General features: G+C 40.2%; 1 protein-coding gene across 6 annotated transcripts in view; it reads right to left on the bottom strand.

Annotated features, from left to right (window-relative positions):
- The window catches only part of LOC142144645 (two pore channel protein 2-like), a 78,097-nt gene that overhangs the window by 12,357 nt on the left and 46,503 nt on the right, over window positions 1–19,237 (bottom strand). For 3 of the 6 annotated variants that reach the window (XM_075203743.1, XM_075203744.1, XM_075203746.1), the window contains 10 exons: window positions 15,906–16,020; window positions 15,071–15,199; window positions 14,860–14,976; window positions 9,103–9,221; window positions 7,773–7,874; window positions 4,684–4,810; window positions 3,233–3,434; window positions 2,366–2,510; window positions 1,838–2,023; window positions 233–297 (listed from right to left, as the gene is read on the bottom strand). In XM_075203743.1, coding sequence (XP_075059844.1) covers window positions 233–297; window positions 1,838–2,023; window positions 2,366–2,510; window positions 3,233–3,434; window positions 4,684–4,810; window positions 7,773–7,874; window positions 9,103–9,221; window positions 14,860–14,976; window positions 15,071–15,199; window positions 15,906–16,020 — 1,307 coding nt within the window. The other 3 variants (XM_075203745.1, XM_075203747.1, XM_075203748.1) reach the window with 3 other exon arrangements.

Here is a 19,237-nt window from a genome sequence, read left to right as displayed (position 1 = left end):
ATCTCCACTTTTTCAAATCTGCAGTTTAGTAATATACCTCCTGGTCTCTAAAAGTTCTTTTAATAGGGAAAAGGAAATGTTCCAATATTATTTTTAGTTCTGGATGCAATTAATTCCTTAAAATGCCTGTTTTTTATTTACTTTTTGAAAAGAAACAAGAGGCTTCCACTTCTAGAAATTCAGCACACTACCCACAGACAATACTTATCGCCATGAACAAATGATTTTATACCTGAACTCATCCATATGTTGACTGTTGTAGCAATTACAGCAGCAATGATGATAAAAGTGTCAAACCTGCCAAATTACAAAAATAAAAGGTTTGCAGCTGATCACAAATCTGAAAATGGAACCAAAGTAGAAGCGCAGAAATATAGCAAAATATCTCCATCATATGCAGTGATAACTTAGTATTAACCATCAGTGTACACTTATTAAATTTATTGGTTTTGAGAAATTATCATTTTAAGAATTAATCTTACCAGGTATTTAAAGTTTTAAAATAGGCAATTTAATAACGCTTTGGTATTATAGCAAGCTATTGCTCCCATAGTCATATAATAACTCTATTTGTATGCATACATATTTCTCCTGGACAAACCATGTTACAATGCAAGGGGTGCAAATTAGTTTATTATTTTGCACATAAGTTAAATACTGGCTGTTTTTTTTATGTAGCACACAAATACTTGATAGCTTTATTTTTAATTTAAAGTTGATCTAGGACATGCCTTACCCCAACTATAAGTCTGCCATTACATTTTTAAATTTACCCCGCCCCCCCCTAGAATACAACATGGTTTTGCCCAGTTACTCCTTTTTCTCCTAAATGACTCTGGTCCCTAGAGTCTAGTGGGTAAATGTATTAACTTCCGATTTTTGCAAGTCGCCACTCTCCGGCGAGTTTGCAGTGAAATTTTAAAGCGACAATGGCTTTAAAGGCAAAACAATGCATTTAACGGCATTGCCGTTTTAAATTTTCAAACTCGCCGAATAGTGGTGACTTGCAAAAATTTTAACAAAGTAGAAGAGAATGAACACAACACTTATTACTCTATTTCACGTGTACAAAAAATGTTTTCTCCAGCCAGTGATTCCACAGCCCTCAGAAAGTGTGTTTTCTACACCTCAAATGGCTGTTGTCAGCAACAGGTAGTATCCTAAGAAGAGTCTCTTTCCACTACTTAAAGGAAAAAAACTAGCATCTGCACGGTCAGCTTAACATTTTTTATCTTGTGCTCCAAGTGACAGTGTATCAAGGAAACAGGTTGCTAACAAAAATATGTACTGAATATTTGACAACCAAGGGACTGCAAAACAGATTCTGGGGCCCCACTTGAGGTTCTAAACGACAAGTTGCACACAGTTACCTCGGACTTATTAAACAAAGTACAAAGGTCATACATAAAATTATAATTATACTGTCCATTAAAGCTACCAGGGATTACACTTTTGATATAATATAAACATGGCAAAAGTGATTTTATTTTCCTACATGTCTAAAACCATTGCCAAAAAATATGTATATTTGAAATCAATTATATTGTTTATAACTTGACTGTGGGTCCTCCATATTCTAGTCGGACACTGATCGAAATCATAAGATGAAGATGTGGCTTAATTGTAAACTACTGACAAAAATGAGTAAAGAAAAAAAGAGGTAAAAACATATCATAATATTAACAATGAGAAACTCATCACACCTCAGTCATAGTCACAGCTAGGAGCAGAAGAGTCCATCATCTTGATTATTTTTTAGTAGTGTAACCTCAGCTAATAAGGGACTATGAACATTATGTTAAAAGCAAAATTAGAGCAAAACATAAATAAGACTTACCAGTTCCAAAACTGGTTCTTAGCAAAGAAAGTTCTGGGATCATAAGTGTAGAGTTTGAGAAGTACTTCTATCACATAGAGGGCAAGGAACACCCACTCTGCTTCGGATATCACAGGGTTTTTATCATCCAGAGCAATGAAAATGGCATTCACTAGAATTACCACATCAAAAGCATAAACAAATCCTCTAAAATAGGACAGAAAAAAAAAAGATATAAAATTTACTAAGAATTAAAAAACAACAACAACATAAAAAACCACACACACACAAAGAGGGAAATTCAATTCTGAAAAAGACCACACAAGGTGTCACCGGAACGGCCACGAGACACCTTGCGCAGATTTTTTTCACAGAAATACCCCTCATTTTTGCTTGCGCATCATAAAGGTGCTAGCAAATATGAGCAGATGTTTTTACCATATAAACAATAAAAATGCACAGCCACAATGTTCCTCAGAACAACGCGGCCAATTGAATTCCCCCAATACATCTAGATTAAAAATGGCAGCTGCTACCAAGGACACTTACTTATGATGGACAACCCTGCGGATAAAGCGACTCACTACAGATGTGTACAAATGGGGCATCCAGCATTCAAACGGATGCATACGAGACTTCATGGTGATCACCTTAATGTTCAACAAGTCAGCCAAACGTATGAAAGCTTGTTTTCCTAAGTGAAAGTAGCATAAGCTATATTAACACATGACACAATGATTTGCCTAATTATGTCATATGCCAGGAAACAAGAATAATGGAATTTCGTTCAGATTACTTGGACCTTTTTTCAAATACAGTAATTTGCCAAAGTATTTGGAAAGTTGAAAGATTTTAACTTTTGCTGGATAACAAATTATACAAACAACATTTCTGTTACCATGGTTACACACATGTATACTTACAACTGTAGTTGACATATGCACATTTATTCCACTCTCAACCAGTGAATTATGTAGGTCTTGAAAAGTAATTGTTGACCTCCCAATAGCATTCCTCACACATCACATTCTTGTCTGAAAGCTGAGTTTTGAGTGATCACAGTTTCTAAAGTTTTGGTGGTGTAATGTAGATTAATTTTTTTATGATTGAGACTCACTGTCCTCCAAATGCTCAGAGTAAACTTTTCCTGATCTATGCATTTTTATCCCTGTCTAACTTTCTTAACCAATTTTGTGTATTTCCAATAAAAAATTCTGAATGGAGAAACAAATGTATTAAATATTATAGTTACATCAATATATGTAAAATTTAGAACTTTAGAAAGAAGTATAAATGTGTTTAGACAGTATATAGACCTATGACTAATATATATATAGTACTTCATCATGTTTACTAATGCCAAACAATGCATAATCTTGCATTATTTCAAATAACGCATACCCTGCATGTACTCACCCACGTATCTTTGGTGTTCATCTTTAGATACTCTTAGTAGCAATTCTCTGTGAGATTTAGTAATGTCTGGTGCCACCAACTTTACCAGTTTTTTCCATGTGGTTTCTGGTATGACAAACTCTGAACCCTCTTTGGCCTTAAGAGCATTGAAAGCCTCTGCCATCTTGCGACGTTTCATGTAAGCCAGTTTACGGATCTCATTCTGAGGACAAAATGTTTAATTTGTCATGGAATAGATAAAGATAATGTTGACTGAAGACACCTTAAAATACTACATTTATTAAAGGGCTTTTTCACCTTCAGATTATTTGCCCTAATGCGCCTTTTACTAAATACATTGCTTTTGCTTTTTAGTTACATCCTGTGCTTTTTAGCTGTGTCTTCGTATAAATAGGCAGACTTGTTCAGTGTTGTTGCCCTGGTTTATACATAGATGATTTCTGGAAACCATTGTATATAATGTAGAGAGCAAAGTAGAACTGTGTTAAATCCAAAGACAACAAAGATAAACAACTGTACCTACTCATATAAAGCCATGGGTGAAAAGTACAGGACGAAGCGAAATAGAAAAATGTAAAGTATGTATTTTACTGATGACAAAAGATATATATTTACCAGCCATATGCCGCACACTAATGTACCAGCAATAAGCCCCCACATATTGTACCAGCAATAAGAGACAACTTTTTAAAACGATTGGGGATGCTCCCATTACCGTCGCTTTCATATGACTAATAAATACCATGCATGAGACAGTGACAGCATGTGTACTACAGGTGCTTAAGAACCTTTGCTTCCAGCCATGTTCCCAAACTTAAACTAACCTATGAAAAAAACCCTACTATACTAGCCCCATGACCTCACACAAAGTATCAGTGGTGTTCAATCAAATATAATATACTAGCCATGTGACTTTACACTTTATACAGTGCCGTAACTAGAACTAGACATTTTAGTGCCCTGGGCGAGACAGGGCACCGCCTCCCCCATCTAAGGGGGAGTGACATTTGTCAAGTGGGTGTGTCCAACATAATGTGGGGGTGTGGCTAGCACTTTACTGGAAGAATTCTGTTACACATATTTACAAATACATGATTATATATATATATATATATATATATATATATATATATATATATATATATATATAAGACCAGTTCCAAACTAATGCAGGTGGTGAGGAATCATTCTGGAAAGTAGAGGAAGGTAGAGGACATTATTCAGTGTTTATTTCTTAGTCACTGTGGACAGCTAAAATAATGGTGTTTTTAGTTATATTTAAAAGAGTCTTTCTCAATATTTTGTCATATTCTGGAACTAAAAGTTTAGATTTAAATTTACGCTTCAGTGCCTTGTTGGTTAGATCAGATCACTTTGTACCATTGTCAAAGGGATTAATCAAGTAAAAAACATTTAATTAAACATCCTTCCCTTATAAATGAATTGCCTACCTTTAAATGTTTTCTGTAATTGTTGTACACGACAGCTAAGAAAACTGACATAAAGATGTAAGTGTTTAGAATAATATAGGCTATAAAAAATATGGAATACCACCAATTGTAGTCATAAGCTGGCATCCTGTGAAGTAGACAGAAAAATCACACATCAGGATATGATAAAGGCATAATGGGCAGTGATATCAGTATTATGACACATCAGTTGTTTTAAATAAATTAAAATTAAGGGTCAAGCTATGTTAGAAAACAACTTACAGTGTTCTTTGTGCTGTGTTTAATAAATATAAGTAGACTCAGAGGCGTGAACAAAAAGAAGATGTTCCTAGGCAGAACAAGGCTAAGAAAGTAATCACATGTTTCAAAACCCAACCTAAAGTAAAGATTGCTCAATCAATAAGACACTTTTTTATATAAGAAAAAGAAAAAGACTAGAGACAGATGGAGAATGTTTTGTTGAAGGAGACAAGGGTGTAGCAAATTATCTTGATACTTATTTGATACTTATTTTTTATTATATTCATAGGAGAAGGGAATTGACAACAGCTAAGTAACAAGAACATTGATACAAAGTAGTTAGACATAAGTCCTTTTACAGAGCAAAAGATTCTAACAGAATTTTCAAAACTGAAACAATGGGCCCAGAATGTATTCATCCAAGGATGCTAACAGAGCTAAAAGGGCTGCCGGTTGCACCATTACCAGAATTATTCAACCAGTCACTAATAACAGGAGTAGTTCCAGACAACTGGAAAAGAGTGAATGTAGTCCTGAAAGTAAAGTAGAGGCTGACAGCTGCAGACCAGTGAGCCTGACATTGGTAGTGAAAAAATTAATGGAAACAATGTTAAAGAGGAAGAAATAATATCTATATAAAGTCCAGCATTTTGCAAGATCCCAAGTAGCATGGTTTTACTGAGGGAGATCATGTCAAACAAATCTGATTGAAACTGGATTCAAAAGTGATTGTACGATAAAATGTTAGTTGAAGGGTAGACAACAGAGAGTTGTAGTAAATGGAATGGATGCAGAACAGCGAACGGTCAATACTGGCACTACCATTAGCCACCACCATCTCCAAGAGTAAGAGGCAAAAGGGGCATCTGAAAGGTGTAATAGAAAGCTGCCAACTCAGAAGCTACACTAACAGAGCAGCAGAGGCAGTCCTTACTTATATTATTCCTATATTGAGAATTATATAGTCTTGCTAGACTCTTAGAATCTTCCCCACCATATAGCCTTATTTCATGTGTACCTATTAGTATATATATATATATAATTTGTGTTAAAAAAAAGGGAGAAAGTGGGTAGGGGCTTGCTCTCTTACTCTAAACTTGATTACAATTCTTTCAAATAATAATCCCTTACCAATCAGGGCAGGGGGGCAAGTCAGTGTGTACCAGTTATGTGATATTGGTGTGTGACATCTGTATAGTGATCAGTGTGTATTAGGTGTGTGATGTCAGAGTGACCTGAGCATAGTAAATAAATAGAGTGGTATGTAAGAGAAAAGTTGGTGGGCAGGGGGGTATGTGAGAGAAAAGCTGGTGGGCAGGGGGGAATGTGTGAGAAAAGCTGGTGAGCAGGGGGAATGTGTGAGAAAAGCTGGTGAGCAGGGGGAATGTGTGAGAAAAGCTGGTGGGCAGGGGGAATGTGTGAGAAAAGCTGGTAAACGGGGAATGTGTGAGAAAAGCTGGTGGGCAGGGGGAATGTGTGAGAAAAGCTGGTGGGCAGGAGGGAATGTATGTGAAAAGCTGGTGGGCAGGAGGGAATGTGTGAGAAAAGCTGATGGACAGGGAGGAATGTGTGAGAAAAGCTGGTGAGCAGGAGGGGTATGTGAAAGAAAAGCTGGTGAGCAAGGGGAGGTATGTGTGAGAAAAGCTGATGGGCAGGGTGGCATGTCAGTGTGCACCAGGTGTGTGAAATTGATGCGTGAGAAAGATGTATAGTGATCAGTATGTATAAGGTAAGTAAATAGTAACTAAAGTGTCTGTTGCCGACTTATTGCAACAATTTTTTTGCTTTGTTCTGACATTTGGAACCCCTTCTAAAAATCCTATGTTTGCCCCTTTGCAGCAGCAACGTTCTGCTTCAGACATCAGTACATCTGGACATCAGTGAATCTGGATTGCAGTCTCGTCATGAAAGCCAAGAGAAGGTAAGAGTTATTATTTTAATTTGACAAAAGTCAAGGGTGTGAGAGGCTGAGAAGTCGGTATTGGGGAGGAGGGGTGGCAGGTTGAAGTTTTGCCTAGGGCGCCTATCACCCTTCCACCGACCCTGGGCAAGGTTACCAGTTGCGTACCCCATGGATCTGTACTTGGAACACTGCTCTTAAATATCTTTATTGGTGACATTTCTAATAGCATTTAATGTATATATAAATTCAAAAGGGTAGACAGGGAGGGGTATTCAAATTATTGATGATATATGTAGACTATAGGCATGATCAAGAGTGTGGCAATTACAGTATAATGCAAGATCATGCACTTGGGGTTCAAAAAACTCAAACACTGAATATAGTATTATTGGCATTAAAATATCAACTGAGAAGGAAAGAGATCTAGGAATCCCTATTTCTGGAGACTTACAGTACAATGTAATATAGTAATGTGGAAGGTCAGATACTAAGTTGCATAGTGAGAACAATTAGTAGCACGAAGAGAGAGGTAGTAAATTTGACCACATTTCCAACAATGACCCCGCACTGGAGGCTGTTTTCAGAAAACAAAAATTAGAAATTGTGCAAAGAAGAGCAACTAAAATTGTGAATGTAATCACAAAACTTACCAGGAAAGACTAAAGCACCTAAACATGTAGAGACACATTCAACTGAGCACTGTGACACACATATGGGTCTCAAGCCACGGGTAGGAAATTGCTGCCCTTAACTGCAGTCAATATCATACCATCTATATGGTATAAAAATTGCTTCTATCACCACCGTTTGGCATCAATTTGTTCTAAAAATATGCAAGATTTTTTATTAACATAGACTAAAACCATACTTGTAATGAGAAGGTAATAGTAATTTTAAAATGCTACATTTAATAGCAAACAATATATGAAATAACGGCAAGACTTACATGACATCAGGACTATTAGCAGTAGTTACCAAAACATAAAGATTAAATACACCTTCTAGGTAGTTTTCAAAGTAAGGCTCTCCGTCAGCCGTCTTCAGATTTCTGCAAATGAGAATGATATTGAACCAAGAGCCTTTCTACAGCCTATGCAATAGAAGCCAGTAACATAACTGAGGCACAAACAAAAGTACAATATTACTCAATACAGTGCCTAGCTGTATTCAGTGGTACTGTACTGTACTATTGTACTAACGGCCCTAGTTGTAGGGGCATTATATTTAATGTATCATTTACAATTACTTTCACCATTATTATAACATCTATGTATAAAACTTAAGCTAACTCAGCAGCAACACCAATACAGACTGTAAAACGCAGAGGAATACTTCAGTTTTTCAATCAGTTCTCAATGCAGTAAACCAAGCAATTTAGCTATGTCACTTAAGAAAAACAACAGTAAAGCAAAAATGAGGCGGTAACTGTGGACATTTTACGATTCTGCAAGAAGTATATATACTGCAGGGGAAGAGCCAAACCAGCCACATAGGGGCTGGTGCAGAGTTGGCCCCAAATGTGCACCAAATTGCATTTGTTTTGTTTGCAAAATACATATTCGCTACTAGGCAGCAATAAAACTCTCTCTAATATAGGAGAAACAACTCCCTATCTCGCATATGTGCAAAAATAAAATAAATACATTTGCTTCAAAGTATCTTCATAATTGCTTTCACTGGCCATTTTCGGTAAAAACAAAGAGCAATATAAAAGGTCTGACATTGGTCCAAAAACCACTTGTGCACATTTTTTATGCATTAATATTGTTAGCATGCTGGAACCAACATATCCATTTTATAAACAGAACCCAGTCTTTATGTTAATATTAGAAATTGCATTCATATAAATAATATGTGCAGAATAAACAATGATTGTAATCTCTCTGTTGTACATAACTATACATGAGAAAGGTTCTGGTGAAATTTCACATGAAGTTTTGTGGCAGAACAGGCTGTTTTGCAGAGGTGGGAAGTTTTGGCTATACTATCTTCGAGTTCTGGCATCTATCTGTAAATTTATATTTTGCTGAATTTCTAATATATGAATCAAGCTGAGACGACGACAGTCAGTTCACTTGGCTATGTTGTCTGGTGGGAGTTGGGTTGACTTATTGCCACATACCTCTGACAAAATTTTTACAGCCGAATACAACACAACTTTCTAAATGACAGAAAGCAAACATATAATGCCAACCAATACAAGATAAGAATCAGAGAAATACATAGTTAACACCTAACATCATGGAACCATAGGAATATGTAAATAAGCCTTTTACCTGCTCCCAAAAAGTTTCAGAGCCATGAGAGAAAAAATGAGGACACTGAACATGAAGAGAAGGAAGACATAAAAGATCTCAGGTAATGTATTTCTGATACTGCGAAATGCTCGGCGAATCTGCAGAAGATACAGCAATAAAGACATTTAGGGGAAAAAAAACCAACAAGAAATACTATCCAGTTGCTTGTATTAAAAAATTCAACATATATTCCATGTTGTGGCAGAACTACCTCCATTGCATCTGGAGTGCGGCTGCTCAGGGCTGTAACCAGGGCTGTGCGAGAGGGAAAACCAACCAGGGCGCGACGCTGTAGGGGGGCGCAGTTTATAAATATATTTTAGGTTCATTTGGTTAAAATAAAGGTGCAGAGGGGCGGCACTTTTGCATCTCGCCCCAGGCGCTAAAATTTTAAGTTACAGCTCTGTGGCTGCTACAGGCACAGAGGTGTAAGGAGGTGACAATGCCTTTGGCCTCACTGCATGCACAGTAAAACCCCTGTCGTGGCATTACAGTACATGTGCTGAACTAGTACATAAAAACCTTGTACTGTTAGGTACAAGGTACTTCTTATTTACAACAGTTTTACACATTGTTTGCTCTAAAATCTAAAGTCATTATTTATAATACTTATAGAAATATGCCACCCTCAGGAAGAATAATCATGTTATTAGCACATTACAAATACACAACATTGTCTTATGTATTAAGAAACAAAATAAATATTGTTATAAGATGTTATTCTTTCACATAATGTTACATTAGAACAGTAGTTCCCAAACTTTTGCAGTTCGCGGCACCCTTAGAGTCTCCAAATTTTTTCAAGGCACCCCTCCAAAATAATTACTGAGCAGTCCTGTTTTAGAAGTAGTTGGGTCAAGAAATTGTAATAAGTATTTAGGTCACGACAGAAATACTTATTTAGTTGTATGCAAAAATGCCCCTCTGCATCCAGACACTCTGCCCCCTCTGCTTCCAGGCACACTGCCCCCTCTGCATTCAGGCACACTGCCCCCTCTGCAACCAGGCACACTGCCCCCTCTGCATCCAGGCACACTGGCCGCTCTGCATCCAGGCACACTGCCCTCTCTCTCACGTTGCCCCCTCTGCCCTCTCTCACGCTGTCACCCTCCTCTGCCCTCTCACGCTGTCCCCCTCCTCTGCCATCTGCCCTCCTCCTCTGCCATCTGCCCACCTCCTCTGCCATCTGCCCACCTCCTCTGCTCTCTGTCCCCCTCCTCTGCCCTCTGTCCCCCTCCTCTGCCAACTGCCCTCCTCCTCTGCCATCTGCCCTCCTCCTCTGATCTCTGTCCCCCTCCTCTGCCCACTGTCCCCCTCCGCTGCCCTCTGTCCCCCTCCTCTGCCATCTGCCCTCCTCCTCTGCTCTCTGTCCCCCTCCTCTGCCATCTGACCCCCTCCTCTGCCATCTGCCCTCCTCCTCTGCCATCTGCCCTCCTCCTCTGCTCTCTGTCCCCCTCCTCTGCTCTCTGTCCCCCTCCTCTGCCATCTTCCCTCCTCCTCTGCTCTCTGTCCCCCTCCTCTGCCATCTGTCCTCTTCCTCTGCCCTCTGTCCCTCTCCTCTGCTCTCTGTCCCCCTCCTCTACTCTCTGTCCCTCTCCTCTGCTCTCTGTCCCTCTCCTCTGCTCTCTGTCCCTCTCCTCTGCTCTCTGTCCCCCTCCTCTGCCCCGCGCCAGCTATAGAAAAAAAGAAAGCAAACAGAAACTTACCAATCCGCGCGGCGCTAAGACCCTGCAGCCTCCTCTCTCGCGCAGCTGTCACTGACGTCGATATTCAGTGACAGCTGCGGGAGAGAGGAGGCTGCAGGGTCCTAGCGACGCGCGGATTGGTAAGTTTCTGTTTGCTTTCTTTTTTTTAGGGCTGGCTCGCGGCACCCCAGTGACAGCGCCGCGGCACCCCTGGGAGCCGCGGCGCACACTTTGGGAACCGCCGCATTAGAACATGCAGTGATCAGGGCCGGACTGGGACTAAAAATCAGCCCTGGCATTTAAAGCACACAGGCCCACCTGCTGCGGACTCCATGCACTATATTGCTGCACGATGATGCTGGCGCAAGACATGTTGCTGGCGCAGTACAACATGATGTAGTATGAGTGTGTGTGTGTGTAGGGGGTATTTATTTCTCCTAATGGCCCTCAACATTACATTGTTAGCACCAATATTACATCAATAAATAACATGACAATACATTATTAGTACCCAAATTGCAGCAATAAATAACCCCCCACACACACTCATACTACATCAATATCCACCCACATTCCAGCAACCAGCATCACCCCCCACATTACAGCGTCACCCCCACATTAAAGTAACCAGCATCACCCCCCACATTACAGCAATCCTTCTCCTAGTTAATAACAATACTAAGCCCCAAACACACTACAACATTGCCACCACCACGCCACCCCATACTACAGCAATACCACCAATTATACAGGCACCACTGTAGGAAACCAATGTTCTGCTTTTTTCAAATCTCCCACAAAATTGCAACAACAGAATACTTACACACATATAATTAACAGGTACCCTTTTCCCTCAATTAAATAGTAATGGCAGAATGTTCATGTATCATTCCACACAAAATAAAACTCGTAACAAATATATCAGAAAACACATAACTATTGAATGATCATTTGAACCCACACGGCCGCATTAAAAGTATTTTCATCTACAGCAAAATGTCAAAGGAAAATATATTTTTTACTACAGTAATTGGATATGCGTCTTTTCTACTCATTTTAAATAGCACAATATATAAATTAAAGGTGATAGAGGAGGTGGGCGAGTGCTAATTGGATGTGATCCATCAGTTTGATTAGATAGGAAACATTTAGATTATTTACCTGGAGACGTCTACCCCCTTGACTTACCGGCAGGGCCGACAAGAGGAATTTTGGGCCCCAGTACAGCAACTTCTTTGGGCCCCGTCATAGTCAACAATGAGAGACTTGCCTTTGACATAAGTTCATATTATGCCACACCGTAGTATCCCCAGGTCATATTATGCCACATAGTATTACCCTCAATTCATATTAGGCCATTCAGTAGTGCCCTCAAATCATATTATGCCACAATAGTGCTCCCAAATAATATTATGCCACCATAGTGCCCCCAAATCATATTATGCCACAATAGTGTCCACAAATCATTATGTCATAATAGTGCCCCCAAATCATATGCCATACAGTAGTGTCTACAAATTATATTATGCCATAGTAGTGACCCCAAAAAACATAGTAACAGGAAAAAAGACACCAGTCCATCAAGTTCAACCTATTTTGGATTCTCCTGCGATCCCTCACTTATATTTGAAATTGATCCAGATTAAGTAACCGCCAATCTGTTTCAATCGTGAAAAATCCCTCCAGTCCTTTTTTTTCCCTATATCCACTACTATCCTTCACTTTATTTAACGGTGGTATTCCTGGATACCCTTTTCCGCTAAAAATTTGTCTAACCCATCCTTAAACATATGCCATACACAGTTGTGCCCCTAGTTCAAGAAAGGATGCACACAAGAAACATATTGCACACGAGAAAATATATGAACTTACCTGATTATTGCATCCAGTGTTCTGTTCTCCTACTAAGCACGCTGGGCAAGGAGGGATCCGCAGCTGTCAGCTCACACAGGCAGTTAGGAGCAGGGACAGTGGGCAGTGGTTGAAGTGAAAGTTTAGAAGTGGGGGTATGGAAAATATAAGTGAATAGAGTATGAAGGCTTGATTTTTTTTTTTTTAAAACTTGTCCCCTCTGTGCATTTGCATCCTTCATTACTACATTTGTTTTATGGTGGCTGCATCCCGAACGTTCCCATTCTAAAGATGTCTCTCCCTTTACACTTTCTTTTACCTATGCCCCTGCACCATTGGCTATCCTGTCTATCTCACACATCCTCCTGCACCACCTTCTCCCCTGGCACTCTCACCCCTCTTCCTGCTCCATCTCCCCTGTGGCACTCTCACCCCTCTTCCTGCCCCTCCTTCACCCCTGGCACTCTCACCCCTCTTCCCGCACCACCTTCTCCCCTGGCACTCTCACCCCTCTTCCTGCTCCATCTCCCCTGTGGCACTCATACCCCTCTTCCTGCCCCTCCTTCACCCCTGGCACTCTCACCCCTCTTCCTGCACCACCTTCTCCCCTGGCACTCTCACCCCTCTTCCTGCTTCATCTCCCCTGTGGCACTCTCACCCCTCTTCCTGCACCAACTTCTCCCCTGGTACTCTCACCCCTCTTCATGTGCCACCTTCTCCCCTGATACACTCATCCCTCTTCCTGTGCCACCTTCTCCCCTGGTACTCCAACCCCTCTCACTGTGCCACCTTCTCCCCTGGTACTCTCACCCCTCTTCTTGTGCCACCTTCTCCCCTGGTACTCTCACCCTCTTCCTGCTCCACCTTCTCCCCTGGTACTCTCACACTCTTCCTGCTCCACCTCCCCCTGTCACACTCGTGCCCCCTCACCCTCGCGGGCAAAAACTCCCCCCCACCCGCAAATCGCCCCCCCCCCTCGCGGGAAACCCCCCGCGATTCGCGGCAAATCCCCCCCCCCCTGCGACCCCATCCACCCTTAGGAAAAAAAAGATCTTCAGGACAGAACTAGAAGTGCCAGCACACTTTAAGAACTGACAGCGGATAGGTAGGCAAAGGATAGGGGAGGGGGGGGACTGAGCAGCAATCATCTGTGTGACATTTAGCAAGGTGGCTGGTTCCTGGGGAGGAGCCAGCCACCAGGAAGCCTGTGAGTGTCGGGGCCAGCGATTAATAAGCTAGGTCCCTACACCGGCCCATCTAGCCATCGGCCCTTCTGGCATTTGCCAGAAGTGCCAGATGGCCAGTCCGGCCCTGGCAGTGATCAATCTACTTTACTTTGGGCCTACTGATTAATGTATAAAAAATGCCTTCTGAATCAGTCTCTCTTTGCATAAAATGCCACTGGACTAGCAGTGGGAAGGTCTTACTTTAAATAAAAATGTATTTATTTTTAAATAGAACAGTGTGATAATTGGGTGCTCCAGTTAATTTCTTAATAAGCAAAGAAAAACTTTTGAAGCCAGTGTTGAAGGACATGTCCAAGTAGTACATGTGTCTATTACCATTGCAAAGTAACAATAAGCTCTATTTGTATGGTAAAAAATTGTGAATATTTCTGCAATTTAAAGAGGAAGTTAAGCCCCCTATTAGAAATTAATATATATTAAAAAGCTGTATATTACTGAGCTAAAGAGAAACATGAAATATATCTTTCCTTTACTAAATGTGCCCACCATGCTCTTAATATAACACTTATGCAGCAGGTTGCCTTGTTAAGAGGGAGATGCTCCTCTAATTAACAGGCAGAGTTTGAGTTACATCTTTGCAAAGTTGCTGTGAAAAAATACAATGTGTGGGTTGGTGGATTCATACAGGAGTGGGCGGGTTTTTCACACTAACTCTTATGAGTGTATTCTTGACTCTTTGACCTGTATGAGATCCCATCAGAACATTGTCATAGCGTTGTGGGAGGAGTTGCAGCCCTCTGTAATGGAGTGAGGAGGCAATACTTTACTTTTTAACAGAGCTACAGTGGGATGTCAGTATAACACTGAACATTGTATTTTCCTTCAACCATGTAATGTTTAACATACTGCTATTTGTTCAGTATTGTTTTTATCATCAAGGATCACACACTATATAAAATATAGTAAGGTGAAAAAAAACCCCGTTAAAAAAACAAACAGAATAAGTCTATTACCTGTCGACTTTCAGCAAAATTAACCAAGTAAATTGGACGTAGCACTCTTGACCATCTGATGCTGGTTATACCAGCTATACTTAAAGATCCACAGATAATCAGATCTATTAAGTTGAGCTGTTCAAAAAAAAAGACAATCAAACATTATTAATAGTGTAATGGTTTTTAAACAAATATGCTTTCATACAGTACAGCTGTATAAATCACTTACCAATATTGTGACCATTACGCAGATGTTCTTAGTGTCTTTCCAGAAAACATTGCTAGGGGTGACTTTACCAAAATGTACGAGTCGGCCAAAGAAGGCAATTAAGCAGAAGACCTCAACTATGGAAGTAGCCTGCAAATAAAAATAATTCTTTACTGGTTATGACACCCAACATTTTGCAGTCCTGCAATACAATAGCTTAGTTCATAAACTATAATATATAACAATAGAAACATATTAGAATCATACTAATTTATTTTTACATAGACGTTTAAAAGGGTAGTGGAATATATCTGAATATCACTGCTATTCAATCATGTGTTATAGTCATTGATGTCCCAAACTCACTTCAAGTCAGATTATCTGCATGTTAATTAGAGCACTTAGGTCATTTCTTGGTAATGGTGTGATTAAAGTGGTATTAGTCAGGGGATAATAAACCTATTTAAAAAAAAAAAACAATTGGGGGTGGATATCTCTTAAAATGTTATTGGCTTGGTAAAGAAAACTAACATGAAAACAGATAGTGATATTTCTTAGTGGTTAGTTCATGATGCTGCTACTTTCTCAATAAACTACATTTGTATACATACTCGATATTTGAAAGAGAAGTAAGAAGAAGTATGAATGAATAGACTCTGTAAAAGGTACTTGTGCTGCGTTTTTTATGATTTCAATACCCACTCAATGAACAGATCATTATCGTATACTATAATAGAAACAATAATGTAATACATGTATGCTGTCTGCGCTCTAATACTTGCATGCATTTACTGCCCTTTGAAGGAATATTGATTTTGGTGTATAAAATCCTAAGCGCTTTGCAATTCATACTTACCATAAATGGAAACGGGTATACAGCAGGTTCCTCAAACAGTGCCAGCGCTAGATCAACAGTGATACAGATGTAGGTGGCTACTTGCATTACCCAGTGGTTATAAAAATAGTAAAGTCTACAAAACAAACACAAACAAAAACAAACACAGTCTACAAAATAAACAGCAGTCTTTAAGCAATGAAGGCAATAGTGTTAGGGAATAATTTTTAGCCTAGATTTTAATGAAATTTTTGAATCCATAACAAATGCTTCAAGGTATTGGGATTTCTTATGCACTCTCTTCTGTTTCTATGTGCTTATCAAAGTATAACAGAATTCAAATGTGTCTAATAACAAACAATCAAGAGTTATGGGTAGATTAATTAAACCTTCTAAATGGAAAAGTGGAAGTGTTGTCCATAGCAACCAATGAAATTCTAGCTATCATCTAGTACATCGGTTCCCAAAGTGTGCGCCGCAGCGCTGACACAGGGGTGCCATGGCCAGGGGAAAAATCAAAACAAAAAAACACTTACCAAACCGGCGGTGCCCAGGAACCAGCATCCTCCTCCCTCCTCGCTTCTCACTGAATGTTGGGCGTGATGTCCATCAGAAAGCAGCGGCAGGAGAAATGAGGTTGCTGGGTGCCGCTGGATTGGCAGCACGGTGGCGTAGTGGTTAAACACATCTGCCTTACAGCACTGGGGTCATTAGTTCAATTCCCGACCATGGCCTTATCTGTGAGGAGTTTGTATGTTCTCCCCGTGTTTGCGTGGGTTTCCACCGGGTGCTCCGGTTTCCTCCCACAGGATGAAGGAGGGCGCACAGAGTGTGAGGATGAAGGAGGGCGCACAGAGTGTGAGGATGAAGGAGGGCGCACAGAGTGTGAGGATGAAGGAGGGCGCACAGAGTGTGAGGATGAAGGAGGGCGCACAGAGTGTGAGGATGAAGGAGGGCGCACAGAGTGTGAGGATGAAGGAGGACGCACAGAGTGTGAGGATGAAGGAGGACGCACAGAGTGTGAGGATGAAGGAGGACGCACAGAGTGTGAGGATGAAGGAGGACGCACAGAGTGTGAGGATGAAGGAGGACGCACAGAGTGTGAGGATGAAGGAGGACGCACAGAGTGTGAGGATGAAGGAGGACGCACAGAGTGTGAGGATGAAGGGGCACACAGTGTGAGGATGAAGGAGGACGCACAGAGTGTGAGGATGAAGGAGGACGCACAGAGTGTGAGGATGAAGGAGGACGCACAGAGTGTGAGGATGAAGGAGGACGCACAGAGTGTGAGGATGAAGGAGGACGCACAGAGTGTGAGGATGAAGGAGGGCGCACAGAGTGTGAGGATGAAGGAGGACGCACAGAGTGTGAGGATGAAGGAGGACGCACAGAGTGTGAGGATGAAGGAGGACGCACAGAGTGTGAGGATGAAGGAGGACGCACAGAGTGTGAGGATGAAGGAGGACGCACAGAGTGTGAGGATGAAGGAGGACGCACAGAGTGTGAGGATGAAGGAGGACGCACAGAGTGTGAGGATGAAGGAGGACGCACAGAGTGCGAGGATGAAGGAGGGCACACAGAGTGTGAGGAAGAAGGGGCACATAAGATTATTTTCACCCTGTCTTCTGTAACAATATTTAACTATATTGGCAGTAAAACAAGTGTCTAGCTACTGTAATCACAGACAATGATACCGTTAGTGTGTTATTTCTTAAAATGGGACAAATAGGGAAGGCACTGTGACTATAATTAGATTTATAGTAATTCAATACAACGGGTATTGTCAGACAGGCATGATTTAGAAAATTTCCTTGCACTCAATTCTCATATATTATTTTCACTTCCAGTTAAGGAACAGAAATATTCCCCTATATATAAGTACCTAATAACCCTAGATACAAGACAACTACTGCAACTGGAGGAAAGACAGTTTCACTGTCAATATAGAAAGGGGAACTTCAAAGGGGAATCACTAGGACTCACTATTTGCATTAATAAGTTGATTTAATGTTGTACAAAAATCTCTGCTCATATTCCGTCGCATCTCTATGGGAGGCGAGAGAAAATAAATAAAGAATTCAATAAAATAAACTGACACTGCAAAAGTGAGCTAGGGGGTCAAAAATATAAATTAGGGCTTGTCTGTTACAGTTATAAATGAGATGTAGTTGAAATGGCATCAATGAAAATGTCAACAAATTAAAAAGGTCGAAATTCAGAATGTTGACATGTTTACTAGGTCGCCATGGTTAAAATGCGGCAGTCACAATGTTGACATAATGCATTAGATTTAAAAAGACAATACGGTAAAAAAAATAAAAAAAATAAAATAAAACAGAACTCACTGTTAAAAAACACAACAACGCTAAACTAACTTTTCATATGACAAGCTCCTAGCGCATAATGAGCTAATTACGTCACTAGAGCTATTTTTTAAAGCGGGGAACACATATAATAAATAATTTATGTGTTACTAGAACGTAAATTAACAACGACAGAAAATTTCCAGTGTGCACAAAGATAAATCCGTTCCCAAACTCATTATGGAACCTTGATATACACAGACAGCTACTTTGGTAAGCCTTGTGTTGTAACAGTAGTAAACATCGATGTGTCCACAGACATTTTTTATGTAAGGAACAGTATGCATGTGGGATGCAGAACCTTCATCATACAACACAAAATAACTTTATCTGGGCAGTCCCATCTAGAAAAAAATTACATGTATCAATCCCTTACATAAAAAGGAATATAAACTATACTGGCTTTGTTCTTCTAGAACTCCTCAATGCAACATATGGATTAGCATCTAGATCCTTATTTTATGCATATCCTGACAATGACCACTAAGCATTACTTACTATCACATTTGGCCCAACCCCTCATTATTCTTATGCATTTCTATCCTTCTTTGAATGCACACCTCATATGACATTGGTTCAAATAACATCTGACACTCAAGGGACTTGTTTGAAGAGATAACACATACACAGTTATGTGTGTTGTGCTGTACTTGCAGCATATTTGCGTCTACATGATATAAAGGACTTAGTTGCCATCAGTGGTAAAATATGGAAGCCCACCAAGGTTTTGATTATTTTGTGTTGCTATACAACCCTGTAGAATCAATGTATGCATAAACACCAACCTTTCACAATTATTTAAATATCTGGTCGAGCTCAACACAATCTAATTTTTATGGAATGAATGCATAGCGAGGCACATCATTGTGTATATGAAGCAGTGTGTCAGTTCTGCCAGTGATTCTGATAGAGGGCAGAGGAGTGTAGAGGGCTGTAGAATATTGGTTTGTAAAGACTGCCAACCCTAACAAATGTAAATACCCATATAAA

This window comes from Mixophyes fleayi, chromosome 3 (assembly GCF_038048845.1).
Source record: "Mixophyes fleayi isolate aMixFle1 chromosome 3, aMixFle1.hap1, whole genome shotgun sequence".
Classification (NCBI taxonomy): Eukaryota; Metazoa; Chordata; class Amphibia; order Anura; family Limnodynastidae; genus Mixophyes; species Mixophyes fleayi.
This window is presented reverse-complemented; position numbering and strand designations above follow the sequence as displayed.